General features: G+C 43.2%; 1 protein-coding gene across 4 annotated transcripts in view; it reads right to left on the reverse strand.

The window, feature by feature from the left end:
* The window catches only part of Adamtsl1 (ADAMTS like 1), an 877,745-nt gene that overhangs the window by 7,473 nt on the left and 850,731 nt on the right, over positions 1-19,541 (reverse strand). For all 4 annotated transcript variants that reach the window (XM_076934699.1, XM_076934698.1, XM_076934696.1 and 1 more), the window contains 3 exons: positions 7,502-7,714; positions 5,874-6,054; positions 2,337-2,544 (listed from right to left, as the gene is read on the reverse strand). In XM_076934699.1, coding sequence (XP_076790814.1) covers positions 2,337-2,544; positions 5,874-6,054; positions 7,502-7,714 — 602 coding nt within the window. The remainder of the gene's footprint in view (positions 1-2,336; positions 2,545-5,873; positions 6,055-7,501; positions 7,715-19,541) is intronic.

Here is a 19,541-nt window from a genome sequence, read left to right on the forward strand (position 1 = left end):
CGTATGATTTGAATAAATTTTGAGTCTCTGTGTTTGAAATTTAACTTCCAGTTTCATATGTTAATAGTATTTGGAGGGGTTGAGCTGTGGGAGATAAGGCTGATAAGGCTGGGTGAGGTGTGGCTTTGTAAGACTTGAGCCTGCGTGCTTGCTTTCACACTGTGTGGTTCCTGACATGGCAGAAAGGCTCGTGATATAGGCATATATTTTACCATCTAGGCACAACTCCTTGCTTGGTAACGTCACAGTTTCAAGAACTATAAGAAATACATATCTTTTCTTTATAACTTATCCATATGTGGAATTTTGTTACAGCAACAAAAATGAACTGTCATACCTAAGAAACTATTGCCAAGCTTGATGTCTTGTTTTCTTCTAAGAATTTTATTTTTAAATAAAGTTTATATGGTGTAAGGAACTATCTTTGTTTTTAACATTATTCAACATCAAATGTTGAGGAATGATTCTTTCTCTACTAAAATGGTCTTGGCACTCTGTTGAAATCTCTTTGTCATATATGTGAAAGTTTATTGCCAGCTTTTTAAAAAGCTCTTCAATGTGTATTATATTACATGCTGAACAGAAATGTGTAGATAGCTAAAATTCCACGTTTAAATTTTCTATTTGTCCCAAAACATCTAGAACTACACATGGCCAGTCAGAAAACTCACTGCCAATTAGTGCTGTCCCAGACAAACCAAGAATAGCCAGACACATGCCCTGTTGTTGGGCAACACCTGAACATCAGTCTGTTGGTACCTCTTACACCCATGATAGATCCCCAGTGTTTTTTGAACACAGATTTTGGGAATCAATATACAAGGATATTAATTCATATAAACACCTCTACACCTGATTCTTGTGTGTGTGAACAACAAAGTAAAATTGTAGAGGCTGGCTGCAGGCCATTTGGTGAATTAGATATACAAGTAGGTGATTATTAATATCTAACATAGGTCTATATCAGGAAAAATGTTCTGACAGTGCATAGTCTCATGTGGACTAGACAAAGTACAACCATTACCACACTCCCCTTGACTTCCTTCCTCTCCAAGAATCTTTTGGGTTGGTCTCTTTTTAAAATCACAACTAAAAATAATACTTCTTCTCAGTGCATAAAGTTAATATAATGCCTCCATTATATCTAAAGGAGGCTCCATCTGCAGATTCTAGTCAAAAGACGGCCACTCTGTTGATCTTGGTGATAGCTGCTAACATTATGTTTTAAGTTTAAATTACTGTGCTTAAGAGATATATAAAACAAAAATACTCTAACCTGCAAGCCTCACTTGTTCAAGGACAGATAATGTCCCAGAATTCTGGGAGCTGTTCTTTCCTTGTCTTGTATAATTTTAACAAATCTGTTGCTCATGTGAACTAACAAACCGTGTTTTTTTTTTTTTTTTTTTTTCTTCTTTAAACACGCTTGCTTGCCTATAATGGCACATCAAGAGGATGTATGCTTGACTGCAGGTGGGTGGGGATGTGTGCTCAGTTATATGTAGGCAAGAGGTACGTCAGGATGTGTCTTGCCCCTGATTGCACAAAGGAAGTAAATATTCAGCCTTGTGAGATTTGCCTTTATAAGCCCCCAACTAATGTGTTGTGGAACTTCACCTTGGGAATCTCAAGTATCAAGTTTAGACCTGGGGCCAATATCCAAATAAAGCTCCTTCTTTGCTTAAAACTTATTCATGAACAGACTAGTGAATTCCTGAATAACTCCAGACCCCTCACAATTTCATTTGGGATTTTCCATGCTAGCATCTAGACAAGGTACTTGGGGAAGGAGGCCTAGGTTTCAAGGTGATCCATCTAGGTAGGCTTCACTTTTTCCTGGTTTGGAATGATGGTTTTCTACCCTAAGTTGCAGATCAGAACCACAAGGACAATTCCTAAAACCTGCAGTGTAGTTGACTTAGACCTTTGGGAGGTACATCCTGGACATCAGTTTGTTCCCCAGTGAACTTTTGGTTTATGGAACTGATTGAGAACCCTGGACCAGAGCAACAGTGCAGTCTCTAGGAGGTTCTCCTCAGAAGTTTCCAGAACTATTCCTAACATAGTTATAGAAGGTGGTCTTGGGGAATGTTGGTCTGAAGGTAGTGTTTGGGGTCACAATATCAGAAAGAAAAACAGCCTAAGGAGCATGCTAATGCTTCAGAATAGCCTACACCCATTAGGACAGGGACACAGGAGTGACAATGGGAGGGGTTAGTGAAAGATGTGGTGATGAATTTCTCTTCCTATGGTGGCAAGGTTTTTATCTGATGATGTCCCCTCAAAAACAAAACAACAAAATAAAACAACCATCCTACCAAATAAAACCTCCTTACCTGGCCCCAGCTGGAGAAAGCCCATTCCACACACAGCTGCTGATTGCAGGCTTGGGTGTCCACAGGCCGTTTGGCCAGTTGGGTGCACATGTCATTGGACACTGGGGTGGAAATACCAGAAGCTTTCAACTTCTGACAGGTCACCCTGCGGGTCTGAACACCTCCACCACAACTCCGGGTACAGGCGGACCAGGATGTCACCATCCATCTGAGGAGAAGAAGGAGTATGAGGGCAACTGCAGTTGGTGAGGCTGGGAGGGAGGGGGATGAACCTTACTTTACCCAAGATTTACTCAGAAAAGTGGAAAGCATCCAGACAGTGTCACTAGAACCTATGAATGTTAACTTGCTTGCTTGTGAGGTAAAGTCTCATAATGTGGCTTTGAACTTGTGATGCTCCTGCCTTGAGTACTGGAGTTATAGGCATATACCATAGTTAGGATTTTGAGATGAGATTATATGAGTAGACCCCTAAATACCCGTATCAGAGGGATACACATATTGGGGAGGGTTGGCAGTATAACCAGGGAACAGGAGCTGCAGTTCTAGGTTGCCACAAAGTAGGCACTTCTAGACTGGCAAGGAGCAAACTCAGAGTCTTCACAAAGGGCATGTGGCTCTGTGGATGCCTTGATTTCTGGCTTTCAAAATGGAGTTTTATGATGCCATTTGGACACATTTTTTCTTTCTTGCAGCCCCAGGGGATTGATAAAATGTGGACATTGAGAAGAAAATAACATTTTGAGGGTTGTTTGCTTTAAGTTGTCCCAAACAAGTGTACTTGCAGATAGAAAGCTTTTTGTTAGTAACACATGCTGCAGGGAGTCAGGGCAGGGCACTTTCCTAGGAAAGCCAGATCCAAAGCCTGTTACCTCTTGCCCTGGGAGATTATCTGGGTTTCACTGAGGTCAAGGTTTTGTCTGGAAATTCTCTGACCACTTTAACCCTCCATCCAATGTTTATGGTTCATCTTTCAGAAACAAACATCGACCTAGATTTCTCAGGTAATTCCTAGTTAGTCAGTTAGTGTAGACGTCCCCTATCTTGGAGGGTTATATGTATAGTATAAATATCCACTCTTAACTATAATTATAAAGTCCCTATAAGTAAACTTGACCAAGACTATGACAAATGGGCTTTTCTCATAAAGCCATTCTATAATCTGGGGACACTGTGAGGTCCTTCGTAACCATGCAGGAGCCCTCTTCTGTATGTGTAAACATAATTCTCAAAGAGTGAGAAGCATTCAGAGGCATGGCACTTTTCAGCCAATTTTAAATAATCTATGAATGTGCCATTAGTCTGGTTACTTGGAGTTTGTGACTAGAACTGTAAAGCAGATAGAACAGCTACCTGAGTTAAAACAGACTTTGGAAGATGCTCAGAGCAATGCCTATATGTACAACGGATGCTAACGTGGCCCTCAAGTCAAATGGAAACATATGGACTTCCCTGGCAGTGTGGTCACATTCAACTTTTGAAAGAAGTGTGTGGAGAGAACAGGTTCCTTCCTGCAGCAGGATCTGCCAGTGACTTAGTTTGTGACAATTTCTGTGCTCCGTCTCCTGGGGAGGATGACTTTATGTGGATTTCTAGATCAAGGAAACATTGTGTTTAGGAAGCAGGGGCAAGGTGTTTTAAAGTCCCTGGAAGCGTTGAAACCAAAGATGAGCCGGCCATTGCTATTTCAGTTGCTGAAGTAAATTAGGCTGATTAACTCTGACCATCACCAAATCAAATCACAGAGTTCCTGGCATGTAAAAGATCTCTTCTTCATTTCATGCAGCTTGGCAAGGGCAGTCTTCCAGAGCCTTCTGTCCCTGGTGAATGTCAGGCCCGCGTTTCAATCAACTTTGATTTCTAAATATACATTTCAGTGATGTTTTCAGGAGCTGGGGTGGGGGTTTTGAGAAAGGAGAGCTATGGGCCACGTTACTGTTCAGGAAGGGTATAAAAGGACATTAATCATTCCCATGGAAACCTTCCCGTCAGCAAGTCAAACTGCTGATATTAATGAGTGTGTTTCATATTTCATGGAGTCTCTCCTAGTCTCAGCTGCTCCCTGTGACTCAGCTGGCAAAACACAAAGCAGTTGCCTGCGTAGTATAGGAAAGTCCTACAGATAGGTCATAAAGGGGCATTTCAGATCCTAGCCAAGTCTCTCAGGGTGCAAAGCGCCATGCTGGTGCCAACTCCAAACCCATCCATTATCCTTTAGCTACTGGCTGAAGACTGGGTGATATGAGCTGTGTGGGACTTGTGGCTTCTTGAATCAGAGTTATGTGTGAGAGGAAGAGATGGTGGGTGTCAGTGTAGCCTAAATATGGATCTCAAATGTAGAGACTATACATCTAAAGTTAAGGCAGCTAAGGAAAAATGCAGATGTATTCCAATTTTAATGAGGTGCAACTATCTCTAAAAATGTAAGTTTTTCTAACTAAACCTGAGTACTAACTGGCAGAAGTATTTGGTTAAACAGAAAGAGAAAAGTTGGGGTAGAGCCCAGTAGTTCTTTCAACATTTCAATACAAAATGTTTTAAACAATGCAGAGTCAGGTTACTATTGTGGCCTTTGGCCTCACACTGGGAAGTTCTTTCTTTCTTTCTTTCTTTTCTTTCTTCCTTTTTAAAAAATATATTTAAATGTTATTGCCCTTCCCAGTTTCCCCTCTTCAAATTCCCTAACCCACCCCCTTTACCCCCTGCTTCTATGAGGGAGCTCTGCCACCCACTCCCAACTCACTGCCCTAGAATTCCCTTATACTGGGGCATCAAGCCTCCACAGGACCAAGGGGAAGTAATTTCTTTACTGATCAGGCTCTCAGGACTTAATTCCAGGTAGCCATCATCTGGCTGAGCGGTGAAGAGATAAAGCAGGCTGAGAGCAGAGACCCACTCTGAGGATATTGCCAGCATGGTGGACAGGTGCCTATGGGTAGGAATAGCTCCTAGAATTCCATCTCTTCCTGCATAGCACTAGATGATGAGCTAAAGGCAGGGCCAGTGGTTGGGGGTAGGAAGGGTGTACTTGTGGGGCGGTGGGCTGTGAGAAGCAGCTGGGTGCTTGGTCAAGCACAAGCTTGGAACCCCGGAACCTTATTGGACAGCAGGAGTTCAGCTCTGCTCCCAGGCCCTGGTTCTTTTCATTTAGCTTCAGACCTCCAACAACCACTCACACAGAGAGGTCTATGGCCAACAGTCATGAGGAACAGGCCTCAGGCCCTAGAGAGATTTATATACTAATGAGGTACCTGAAGGCCAGAGGGTGGAGCCAATTAAGCATTCTTCCCCAGCCCTCCCCCTTTCTCCCTCCCTATTTAACTCAGGTCTGCCCTGGGTTTCGGGGAGGGGGTGCATGCAGATCCATCCACCATCTGCCATGACATTAAAGCCTGTAAAAGCCATGGACTTTTTCGTGTCATCGGAGCCATGCAGTGAGGAACGGTGGAGAGGCCTTTAGTGAGCTGCTGCCATGCCTAACTTCCTGCCTGGAGGAACCCCCAGTGATTCCAGCAGCCACTACCTACATGTACTTACCGAGAAGGACAGTCTCTCCGGTTGCAGGCGACAGGCTGCACAGCGGGCCGAGGCTTTCCTGCACAGTGCTCAGGGTCAACCTCTGTGTTGTTCAGTAAACACCTGAGGCGCGGCTGATGAACACCTCTATTACCACAAGATGCTGAACAGGTGGTCAGTCTATCCACAGACCACCAGTAATCTGTCACAGGGGAGGATCAGAGGGGAAGAGGGGACAGTGTTACTGCCCATGCCAGTCCTTCTGGGCATGTGGAAAGTAGATTGGGAGTGAGACAGAAGAGAGAGCTGAGAGGCACTATTATAAAAAGAAGTCATCTGTCTGGGGGTTAGAGCAGCCACATTTCAACAAACTTGGGCAAGGCCAATGGACTCCAGGAGCCTCAGTCAACTCATCTAGAAAATGAACACAGTGTCTGTCATTTCATGACTGAGGCCTGAGCAAGGGGAGGAAAGGACTCAGCTCCGTAAGTACCCAGCACATAGTATTTAATCAACAGCCCTAGTACTTATTAATTTTAAACATACTTGCTCAAGTACTTTTCTAAAATTTTGGTTCACCCGACAGTGACTTTATTTTTCTACAGAGAGGTATACATATACCAAAGTACTTAATCATACTTAAAAGCATGGATCCGAGTTGGATTTTGTTAATCTTACAAAACTCAATTTATCCACAGAGTTCTCGTTTACATGAAACAGTGACGTGAGTTGAAAAGTCCAGTTCCTTGGGAACTTGTTATGCACTGGGGTGGGATAGCCTGTTAGAATAAATGTGAGCTGGTATATTTGGGGGACACATTGCTAGTTACAGATGCTGAAGAAAGGCAAGGAGAAGAGGGAACATTTGCTTTCCTATTTGAAGAGCCGAGAGGCAAGCAGAGGTTGCTCCAACAGAAGATGTGTGTGCTTTGAAAAATCTCCCTCCTTCCCTGTAGTATTAGTAAGAACAGCCATCCTCCCACAGAGGCCTCAGTTTCAGAGGACACTCCATAGCATTGTGTTTTGTTAAAAATAGAGTCACTTACAGCACAGTAACCAGCCTATGGGAAGCAGCCTCCCACACTATCCATATAGAGGCCAGCTCAGCCTCTCTTCCTACTGCTTTCAGTTCCTTAGCAACTCTGGCTGGTGCAGTGATATGGACTTGCTCATCTGCTTATATTCCTGGAAGGCTCCCTCCCAAGCCATGCAGACAGGCTGCTCTACCAGGTGTTTGTGTGTGTGTGTTTTTTTTTTTTCCTTTTTGCCAGTGCCAAAGAAGAGGCACCTGGAAAGCCCTTTGCCTGTGACTTATGGCTAAACACCCTGGAACTTGAGTCCTTCACTGCTCTCTGCAGGGAGATGGCAAGTGACCAAGCTGCTTAGATCAAGACCTGCTTTTAAAGCAGAATCACCAGAGAAGACGTGGTCTTTTCTAGTTAAATCAACTTAAAGGAAACACCTGTAACTTTGATAAACAGTGATGCCTGCTCCATCCTGACTTTTCCAGGTTCAGTCCCACTGAAGACGGTGGTATCAGAAGTAAGGTTTCACAATATGGAAACATTACCCACTGAGACTATGTCACTACATCTTACTAGGGAATGAATTCCCAAGGAAGTCTGCTGCCCAAAGCAGCCATTTCTCACCTTGGATCACCAAAGACGCTTTCTGCACGAGTGTCCCTGCTTCATTCTGAGCCAGGCAGCTGAACTCCCCTTGAGGTCCTCCACTGAGATTGGCAACACGGAGGATCTGTCCAGCTCCCCAGATGTGGTGGGTCAGCTCTGGGGCAGTGGCAATTGGCTGGCCATTTTGGAACCAGGTGATATTGGGGGTGGGGTGACCTTTGATGGGGCAGCCTAGAAGAAAGAAGACAGTAATTGGTACAGCCAAAAAAAAAAAAAAAAAAAAAAAAAAAAAAAAAAAAAAAAATCCCACATTCCTGGTGAGCTCATGAGTGTTTCCATGGTGCTGGGAATTGTACACATGTCATGGCCTTACTGATAGCATTTTTATTATGCTTGCTTTTCCCAAGGAAAGGGAGTGTTTTCACTCTCTGGACTTCTGGGAGGGCGACTATTCTTCATTTGGTTCAATAAAAATGCTTTAAAAACACAAAGGGACTATTTCTATTTCTGCCTCTATTCTATCTTCTAAAACAATGGCACAATTGGTATTAATTCATTGAAAAGTTTCTCCCCATTCGCTTTTCCACTGATTTACAGATTCATTTATGAAGGAAGTTTTTTTTTCAAATGTTGGGGAAAAAAAACCTCCACAATATTCTTAGATAAGATTTAAGAATCAATTTTTTTACCAATTAAAATCTAATTCCTGTTGTCATGTTACTTTGTATTATTTTTGAAGTAACACATTTTCAGCAGACACTAGGAATGTAATTTAATACATTGCCTCACTTATCCACAAATGAAGAACCTTGATCTTTTGATAACTCTTAACCAAGCATGGATTGGATGTGCAGTCCTACTCTATGTAGTTACAATGTAGCTTGATATATTAGAATTCTAATATATTAAACTTAGCACATGTTATGAAATTGCTGAAATAGGTTGCCATTGTGAGGAAAAGACATTTCCTTCTGAATTTGGAGCACATGCTGTATTTGCAGTTGTAACCCCAATGGTTTAGAATCTGAGTTACTTCGAAGCTCACGGTGCATGCCTGCGAAGTCATTAAAGTGTAGAGAAACTGAGGTTTTCCTTCAGTTCAGTTAGAGAGTATCTGCTTGGCACCTACACTTCTGGGGATTGTGAAGGTAGTTGGGACCACTTCCTCTCTTCCAAGAAGATCCAAGCTTGTATGGAATTAAAAAGACAAAGTAACAGGGTGACTATTTGGATGTAGGAAGGGGACCAGTGTGTCCAGACAGGGGGGATAGAGAAGATAGTGTGGGGGCAAATAAGAACCAAGTGCAGTCACACACACACACACACACACACACAAATATTATTCTGCAAACTGAGATTTGACTAATTGTCCACAGAAGTATCACAGTTAGAATATTTTAACACCTATAAATCTTATCTAAAAGAATAGCCGGGTAGTGGTAGAGGGAGTAGCGGGTAGGAGCATAAATGCTGGCAGGGCAGAATGGTGTTTAGTATAGCTGGGTGGCAAGGCAGGGAAGTTCATGGGCAGTTTTATTTACTTACTATGCATCCACAATTATCCACAATTCATGTTTTCATTAATTAATTCATCATATTTCAGGAATAACTCAGTGTCTAAATAAGTTTCCTTATTCCCCAGTCGCTTTTCCTAAGTCTGTTTATTTGACTCTTCTCAACAAGTCAAACATAATTGCTGGACCAGTTCATTATTTGCAAGTGTCTTCTAAATGGTTTTTAATATTTCTTTATTATGAGTATGAGAGTTTTGCCTGCATAGATGCATATGTACCAAATGTACCTGCAGAGGTTGGAAGAGGGTGGCCAATTCCCTGGAACTGGAGTAATGGTTGGATGTTAGCCCCTGTGTGGATGCTGGGAACTGAACCTTGGTAAGAGTAGTCAGTGCTCTCAATCACTGAGCCATCTCCCCAGCCCTTTTTCTAAATGACTCACAGTTTACTTAAAAGTTCTTGGTGGTTCTCCTTCCCTCAGCGCTGCTGAGTCAGCGATCACTTTCACTGCTACTCTGATTCTGAGAATCTTGACTTGGCTGCTCTCTTAGAGACACACTGGGCACCCCCTCCTGCCTGTCTGTCTGTCTGTCTGTCTGTCTGTCTGTCTCTTCCTCAGAGCAAATTGAGTTCTGAATTACAGACGGAATGCTGCTTGGGTCAGAGGCATAAGAGCTTCTAGTTACATTCAGGGAATAACAGAAAGGAGACCAGAGGCACAGAACAAAAAGGTCTGTTCCTTCCCCTCCCCCTCCATCCTGCTAATGAGGGTGTGTACAACCAGCCAGCCAGCCAGCCATTCTTTTGGCTTTCTGTGCCGGGAAGAAAAGGAGAAGAACACTTAAGGGATGCCAGCGCCATAGAAGTTTGAAGCAAGTTTGCCCCTGAGCCTAGCAAGCATGGAATGTTGCCAGACCAGGCTGGATTGTCTTCCTGTATACTAGCACTCGAAACACGAATGTGCTTCTGGATTAATTTCATAGGCGAGTGCACAGTGAAGGGGACTAACTCTAGGTGTCTGCTCTATGTGGACCTGGTCCCTGGGCCTAAGTGGTTGGTTGGCTGGCCCTGGGAATATCTTTCTGAAATTCAGGTTGGATTGTGAGGAGTCCCAGATGGGCACAGCAGCAGTGTGGGTGTTGGAGGTCTTAGTTACAGATTGCTGGATATACACCCTAACTAAAAATATCCCTAAAGTACCGTTACCCTCCGAAAACCATGTGCATTTGCCACAGAGATGATGGTATTTCTTCCACATCAGGATAGTGACCACAGAGAGCACACTTTTAATGTGTAAGATTATTCATCTTGAATTGAAAAACTCTTTTAGGAAAGTTTATCTTTGGTCTACTTTTCAAAGGCAAAAGCCAAAAAAACCCATGCATTCTAACCAAAGTAAACAAACATTGCCCATCTCCCCCCTTTCCCATCTTTCAGAGCTTTTGACTGTATATACAGATACCTCCTTAAAATGTCCTCTATAACCAGAAGTAGTGTTCTTAGTGCACATGTAGTGAAGGCCCCTGAGCTTTTATGTCCATATTTATGTGTGTGTCTGTGTGTGTGTACCATGGTCTCTGAGGATGGCCGGCAGCAATAGTCAAAATAAGGGTCTAACATGAATTCCCACTGCGCATGTTCCCAGTGAATAATTACCCATGTTTCCTTGCTAATGAGAAAACCTGGCTTGTAATGGGGCTTCCTTCTGTCACGGATATTTCTCATTTGTTAAGGTAGAAGACATATCAATCATTTGTTTTTGAAGTTGAGCACTCTCTCTCTCTGTGCCATGTACAAGGACAAACAAAACTGTGCGCCATATTCTATGCCTCCAGCAAGGCCAACCATAACCTCCAAATCCCAATTCCTGCATTGGTGAGAAGTTAGTAGTATTTACTGCAGGGGGTGTGAGGAAGGCTGGGCACCTCCCTTCCCTGCATTCTTTTCAGCTCTATAAGTGCCAGTCTTCTGCATCCTTCAAGCCCCAGTGCCTTCCAGAGGAAATGAATGGTCAGAGGGACTGAGAGTCACTCTGCAGGCCTCAGCTCTTAAAAAAACAGGGTTATGAGATGGCTAAGGGGAAGCAGTGTTTGGGAAAGCTGCCTAGTTAACAAGAGTTCTGGCATTGGAAAGCCTCCCTTTATCAACTGTTAACCAGAGAAAGAAAACTCTGACTTTAGGCTTCATTCTGAGACTCACTGTGGCTCTCAGTTGAGTCAAGGCCAGGTAATATTTTGCTTTTTCAATTTTATCCTCCTCTTCCTCTTCTTCTTCCTCCTCTTCCTCCTCATCAGGAATTCCATCCAGCTGACAGTCTAGCCCACTGTCTTTCATTAGCTCTGCATCCTGATTTTTACATTGGCTTTTAGAACGATAGTAGCCTGTCTCAGGGAGACAGCCCAGGTTTGTCAGGTGAGGGAAATACTGGGATGGCGAACTGGGTTGGCCTGGTGGCCCTGGCTTCCAGCTTCCTTGGATGCTGTATTTACAGGAGATGCTAGGGGACTTTCACGGCAATGTGCTAAGGCTGCCTCTGAGGGGCTGAACTCACACTGATCATTAGTTGGTAGATTTTTGTTGTTGCTGTTGATTTAATGGGCTGAAAACCACCAGGAGCTTTGGCAAGCAGCTTGGTTTGTGGGCTCCTTTGTAGGTCAGATCAAGCCAACTCTAGATTCATTAGCCATCTGTCACTTGAGTGAGCCACATATCCAGAGTTCACTTTCGTTGAATTCTGAGCCTTAATGAGGAGAAGGTTTCAGAGCACACATCCCTGTCTCCCCTTCTCCAGAAAAAACAAGTTAAAAAAAAAAAAAAAAGAAAAAAACAATGTAGCTTGGGTTGATCTATCAATCACAGAGCAAAGACTATGCCTGGGCTTCAGGAGCTCACGAGGAGGAAGGCTTTAAAAGTGGGAATCTACAGTGTGGAGAAGGAAGAAGGGGAAGAGAGGGGGGAGGGAAAGAGAAAAGAAGAGGAGGAGGGGAAGGGGCAGGGGGAGGGGGAGGGTAGAGGGGAAGGAGAAAACAGTGCTTTGGGAAATTTCACTTATTTCACTGCAATCTGAAGAAAAGGACGGCTGTGGCAGGTTGGGACATGCTGTGTAAAAATATTAAAGACGTGGCATTATTACTTCATGAGCTGGCTCCAGGCCTGTCAGCATTTTCATTATAATCCTGTGTTTTTCACGGAGTTAAAACGTTACTATAAAAATGATGTGTGTTGGGATGAAACTTGGCACTTGGTATAGTCAGTCTGGAAGTCCTTTCCTTAATTTAATTTTACAAAACTGGAAAACACTTGCTCTGTACTTTAAAATTTATAGAAGCCTCTTTGGTCTGCCAGTGGTCTGAGCTGGTGTGGGAGCCCAGGCTAGGGCCATGGGGTGACCAACCAAAGCAGGCAAGCTTCTCCACGGCCTCTTCTAGTCCCTGCTTTTTTTTTTCAGCTTGGGTCCCCTGGGCAAGAAGTATGGTCTCTAAAATAGCAGAGAGTAAGTAGGAACTGGCACCAGGCAGTGGGCTGGGAGAAATGATTAATTTATATTGGAAAACCCCAGTTCCTGACTCCCCATTTGTCAGCTGGACCCCAGAAGGCCATGGAAGAAGACAAGCAACTTTAATTTTCACTCAGATTTCTGGGACCTCCCAATAAGCTGGTCAAATAACCAGGCTGAGACTATTCCCATGCACACTTGCCCAAAGAAAACGAACTTTAAAACATTCCTGGAAAAATGGAACTACACAAGGCCGTTTTCCATTCCCCAAATGTCTTTCTACCCCTAAGGGCAAGCTTTGGGTTTCCATTGGCAGGGGGTGTACGAACGTCTCTCATACTCTTGGGCATCTGGAGGAAGAACTTGATATATTTCTTAGCATGAAAAGTAGCTCTGTCCAGATCTATGACTTGATTGAGGCCTTGCCTTCTCTATGATGGTTTAGGTCCTGCTGACCGATTGTCCTTATGATCTGGATATTCCCTTATAGGTAAAGAAGGTGACATGCCAGTGTCTAGGCATACTCAGTCTTGACGATGAAAACAGGATTTCACTGTTTAAGGTAGAGTCTGGTGGTGATGAACACCAATTCATAGCAATTCACAGCTGCCTGGACCTCACTTCAGAAGGGGGAGCCAGGAGAGTACAGGGGAACGCAAAGTCAAGAAAATCGGCTCCATTTTTAAAATTCACAGTAAAAATTGTTTGGGATTTAACTTATCACAAGTGGATAATACATAGACTCCCCCTGGGTCCCTCTCTGCCAGTAGGCTCTTGGCACAAAGCTTACCTCTTACGAATCACATCAGCATTTTAAAAAAGTTTCAACTTTCTGGGTTTATAAATCCCTGGTTGACTTTACCTTCAGGCTGCTGGCAGGTGCTACCCAGCCTGCAGGAGGGAAGGGCAGGATGGCTCCAGGGAGGCCTGGTTGCCAGCTGTGTGGGGCCTAGGGAGGAGTCTCAGTCCACTGACCAGATGCCTGTCCACGAGTCCCCAGACAGATGTGGATCACATGGGGCCACCCCACGCAAGTCAGAGGGCTCTTCTGTCTATATCTGCCATTCCCAAGTCATATTCTGTAGGGAAGGAGGTTGGGGTTTCATGTCTGATTGGAAATGAATCGTTACTTCAGGACCTTGGGAGTATCGCAGAAGTGTAACTGCCTTGACAGGTAAAAGCTATTAACCCCAGGCAGTGAGCATTACCTCTCCTGAGCAAAGTAGCTGTGTGCACACACATTCTAGCCAACGGGAAGGCAAGCTAGAAAATATCCAGGTTAGGTTATGCGGAGTAAACAACAAGCCTGCTGCTTCCCAGAGCTAACATGCCTTCATGAACTTAGGTTAGGTTTAGCTCTGTGTACCAGCGAGAACCCTTGCAAAAACAAACAAACAAACAAACAACCCCAAACCCCCCCAAAAAAAACAAAACAAAAAACCCCCCAAAACCAAAAACCCATATGCGCGCATTCACAAAAGAAACCTTCGCTTAGAGCCCTGTATACACCCCGTTTCAATTAATTTCTATTGAACCAAAGCCACAGAACAGCAGCAGAGATGAAGGATAGCTAATATTCATAGCAGGTATCCTGAGAGGCTGCACTGGGGTTCACTGGCAGGGCACAGGAAGGAGCAACTGCTGAGGAGGAATTCCAAAGTGCGGTGGAGGGGCGGGGCTGCTGTGGCAACGTGATGACCTTCATTGAATTTATTATTTGCACGTGAGCCTCCTGGGTCCTGAGGCTCCAGGACCTTCTCAACAAAGTGAAGAAAATAATAAACAATGTGAACGGAGAGAATAAAGATGAGAGTTAAACGGGCAAGCTGGAGGAGGGATGAGAGCCATGGGAAGTTTCGGAAAGAATGAGGGTAGAGGTCTGCGGCTGTGTGCAAGGATGCTGCTGGCTGACTGCTGCTGGATAGTAACACATCTGGCAGGTGATGTCTGGCCTCTGGCAGGCAAGCTTGTGTGTGGGTTTGCAGGGACCCGTAAATAGAGATATCTTAAGGTCAGAAACCCACAGCTCCTATTGGGAAGTCCATGGCAGCCACTGGATAGGCCTGTGAAGAGCTGATGGTGGCTGTTCTGCTTGCTCTCTATATTTCCAGTGCTGCTCTGGCTTCTGAGCCACTTTAGGTATGCTCTTGGATCTCCCATGGACCTACTATATAATCCATAGATTCCCTTGGGGGCATTTAGCAGACTTCCTGGAGGCATAAGGACATAGAGCATAGTTCAGATCCTCTGGGCAAATTTAGAAGCTTGAAAGACCCACTTAGATTTAGAGGCCTTAGAACCAATGCTACCTTAGGAAATATGGGCTCTGGGGCACTCTTGGCCTGGGAGAGGCAAAACCCGTACTGTCTAGATGGAAACAGGTAACTTTTGGGTTAAGTTTACTTCCTTCCGGAGTCTTTGTTCTTCGGAGCGTTCTCATCATGAGGCTGAGGTCTGGAGTGGGATATTTATTTAAAAAGGTACCTGGTCTCTGGGTAAATGATGGTGGTGTCAGGTTCAAATTCTGGTGGGGAGACAGCAGCCAGTATTCCTCTGGAGCCTGTGAAACCAGTTCCCTTTCACTGGCAGGAGCTGGGAATGGCTATTTGTGGTGACTACTGGCATACCAAGGTGCACGATGTCCTCGAGGCTTCCTCAGCTAACACAAGTTTTTAAGTCTTCCCACCTCCTCCTCTCCTGTAAACCTCCCCAGCGCAGGTGCTTCCTGCCCCTAAGCTACTCATTTCTCCTTACGACCCTGCTATTTCAGCTATCCTCTCTCTTTAGCTCCCTCTCTTACTTTCCTTTCTTCGTCCTTTCTCTGTCTCCATCTCTTGCTGCTCCCCCAGCCCCTGATCTCTTCTCCTGGCCAGGCCCAGTCTGCGGCCATGTTCAATCTGCTACATTCTCTTTCTGCTCTGGACTCTCTCAGATGTCTCTGGCTCTTCCTCATATCTACAATAAAAATGTGCTCCTTAACCATACCTTGGGGTGGTCAGGAGACCAGTTTATACAGAAGGGAGACTGAATGTTCCCACAGAGGTTCCCAAAGATGCTTAAATATGCTAAAGACATGGAAATCTACACGTCTAGGATTAGACAGGACAGGGGCCCTTAGTTTGGATTTCTATATTCTACTTTTAATATATATAAATTTATAATTTTCTTAACATTTTACTACTAAATCTCTCTAAAGACCAAATACAGGAAATCCCAGATAATATATACAGGAAAACCACCTTTTCCTATGGTTAAGAGATTTTCCCTCCCCAAATGTATTTTTGGGTTATAATGGTAGGGAAAAGGGTGAAGGGCAAGGTTCTGGAATGACAAGTGTTTACAATAAGATGTTTATATATTGTAATCTGACTGCCAAAAACCATGATTAAAAACTGAGGAGTAGATTAGTGTCACAGCTGCTGGTAAGAAAGCCAAGAGTAGGAGGGGCTTTTTTTTTTTTTTTTTTTTTTTTTTTTTTTTTTTTTTTTTTTTTAATCAGTGAAGGGTAGATAGTGAATGTTTCGACCTGGCCATATGATCTTCATCATTGCGTTCACTGTAGCTTGAAAGCAACCATAGACAACATGTACATGAATCAGCCGGGCTGCACCCCAATACAGCTTTATTTCTAAAGAGGTGGCAGCCTAGAGGCTGTAGTCTAGGACATGAGATCATTAGGGTTTCTATACACTGAGAACAAATGGTCCAGTAAAACCACTAAATGCCTGTGCAGTACACATTCTTACCTCCAAAGAAAACAGCCATTTTTACCAGAGAAAGAATTCGATACTTCTTTTCCTAGTTAAAAGTTTCATTTTACTGCTTTAAAAAATACCAGTGAAAGTTCTTTATGGATTAAATGTTCAAAAAAAATCTAACAATTAAGGAACTCCTGGATTCCCACTACTTGGAAATAGGTGCCTCTGTACACTGTCCCTCCTAACCCCTCAGAGTCTTCCCATTAATACATAAGAGATCTACCCCATTCCTCAGAATTGTTGCCAAAGAGTCTAAATGTAAATGTATCTGGATTTTTATTCCTGGTATCTGTACAGTTAATTACGTAATCTCCAGTTTGTCACACAAACTATGCTAAGGGTAATTTCTAGCAGTTTTGTCCTTGTATAATGATAGCTCTTACATCACCCACTGAAGGAGATCTGCTGGGCAAATGAACATCGCTTAAGAATATTGATATGCATTGACAACTTACCACCCAGAAATGTGATGCTAATGTATATTTTGGGCAACAAAGCATGATGCTTGGTAGCTACTCTTCTCCATTCTTGAATACTATAGTCCGTAGACAAAACAATGGCTTCCATCTTTGAAAGTTCATACCCCAATCCTGGGAACCTATCAATATGATACTTTATGGGGGTAATTGTAACTTATAAATATAATTAATAAGGGATCTCAACTTAAAAGATTATTCTAAAATATCATACAATTAAAGGGGTACTTAAAAGAAGGGACACAGAGGTAGTGTTAGAGAATTTGTGGTGCTCTCTGTCATCCTTAAAGATTGAGCAACTGTCACAGTCAAAGAACAGAGGTAGCTTCTAGAAGCTGGTAAAGTCAAGGGAAGAGATGTCCCTTTAGAGCTTTTAGAAGCTTCTGGGCCAACCTTGATTTTAGCCTATTTATGTCTATTTTGAAATTCTGACCTCCACAACTAAAGCTACAGTTGTGTTGTTATACCATTAAGCCTGTGGTATTTTGTTATGGCATCAATTATCAATTAATATAAAATTTGTTTTTCATCTTTATAAACTTCCTACCCGACACATAATACTCCTCTTTTATCTGCTTTATTTTGATATCAAGAAGATTGGGTCTTCTGTTAACCCTTTCTGCAAGTCAGTCAGTAAATGTTGATGGATCACAGATCTCTCAGATTCTTAAGACATATATACTCTTTTATGAGAAAGAAAACACATTTACATGTTTACTTGGGGCTTCAAAAGTGTCTCAAACTCCTGGTCCTAGGCTAAGAATTCCCATGTAGACAGCAGCAGTGGAAAGGGCAACACCACCAACAGTGTCTTACTCAGAGTTAGAAGGAGTACTTCCTAGGTGATACTGGTTAAGATGCTGCCTGCCCAGGGGTTACAGAGGCTGTGTATCTCCACTCTCCTGCTGTCTACTGTTTTAATTTCTAGCTCCCAGGTCTGGAGTCAAATCTGTTTTCTGTCTTGCACCAGAAGTTTCTCAACATTTTCCCTTTCCTTCTTAAACAAATCAATCTAAAACTCAGTACATGAGGTTAACTGAAGCCAAGCAGAGAGGAGAGGAGGCCCAATAGTTGAAGATGAGGCACTGAATCTGAGCAGTGAAGATGGAAGTCACACAAAAAAACATTGCTATGGTTTGACTTACATGTTTGAACATATGGATTTGGAGGTGAAGCCTAGTGGGTGTTAGGATCAGAAGAACAGAATCCTCATATATGTATTAGTGTTTTCTCACAGGAGCAACTTAGAAGTAAGAGTCTGGCATCTTTTCTGCTCGTTAGCTCAACCTTCTGCTGAAGCAGAAAGATATCCTATCAAGAGCCAAGAAGATGCACATACTGTGCTCTCAGGGTGTCATCTCCCTTACCTCCAAAGTCTTCCTAGAATTACTGAGATTTATTCTCTCTCTCTCTCTCTCTCTCTCTCTCTCTCTCTCTCTCTCTTTCTCTCTCTCTTCTCTCTCTTGCAATAGACTAAGCTCCTCATGATGGTTGTATGGAGGATGGTGAGAGGATGCAAATGGAATGAGGATGGTGTTCGTGTGTGAGGACAAGACAGCAGTGACAGGAGATTGCTCATGGAGACAGGGTTTGATCAAATTAGTAAATATGTTAAGAACAGTAGAGGCCATAGACTTGCAAATACAGGAAGAAGAAATACAGGCTAATTCTATAGTGTTATGTCAGAATTAGAGATATGAGGTAGAGCTCATGGTTTAATGTATAGATAAATATAGAAACAGTGTGCACAACTATGTATATACATGCTTATGTTTATGGCCAACAGTGACACCCAGTAGCCACTTCCAGAACTATTCTCTAGGTCAGAAGTAGAGAAAGTTTGGGATGAGCCTAGCCCATCTTCCTGGGCTATGACATAATGAAGTTCTCAGAGAATACACTGCCGTGTCAAAACAATACAGTTGCCATTTTAAAGTCTCACTGGCTGCATCTTGGAATTTCTTTTATGTCAAAATAAAAAGGATAGCAAAAGATGAAAGATGATAGCTCTCTGGATGGCAGGAATCCATCCATGAGTTATACAAACATAGATTACTTTTAACTCCATCCTAGAACAGAATATTTGCTACCACTTTAAAGTACCTCCCTATAAATATCACCAGTGACAAAAGAAATTGAATAAGTTTACAAAGGAAAATCCAGCAGACACTTTATCAAGTGACTGGGAGGCCATCACTGCTGTCATAATCACATGACTGGGTGCAAGGAAATGAACCCAGTGCCAGGTACTTGTTCCGTTCCTGCCAAACATTCACAGCCTGAATCTAATCATGAGGTGACATCCTGACATCAGACACACCTGAACCTAAGCCTCTAAACGGCACTAAGCCTGTGCCCTTTAGAAGTCAAGGAAGTCCACCCAATTAAGAGCCAGCAGTTAAACGCAACTTGTGATTCAAGGTTCGGTGCTTTTCCTATAAGGATGCTACTGGCACAGCTAGCAAACCTCAGAGGAAAATGCACTGCATAATGGGGTCAGAAACTGAGGTCTCAAATGGACCAGGTAGAAAAATTAGTATTATCCTGTCAAGATTTGTATAAAATTGAGACTGTTTCATGACAAAAGCCCATTAAAGGAAAGTGTGTTACATAAAATCAATGCATAAGAACATGTGGAAGGGGAGCATAAAGTCAGCCATCTCTGCCCAGATCTTTGATGTTGGTGTGAGTGCTGGCTGCTGCAGAACACAGGCACCGAGCCACAGCTGCTGACATCTCAAAACCAGGCTATGGCCTTAGTGTTCATGGTGCACACATGCACACATGCATGATTTCCCAACATGGTCCCTTCTC

Source organism: Arvicanthis niloticus, chromosome 5, assembly GCF_011762505.2.
Source record: "Arvicanthis niloticus isolate mArvNil1 chromosome 5, mArvNil1.pat.X, whole genome shotgun sequence".
NCBI classification, from domain to species: Eukaryota; Metazoa; Chordata; class Mammalia; order Rodentia; family Muridae; genus Arvicanthis; species Arvicanthis niloticus.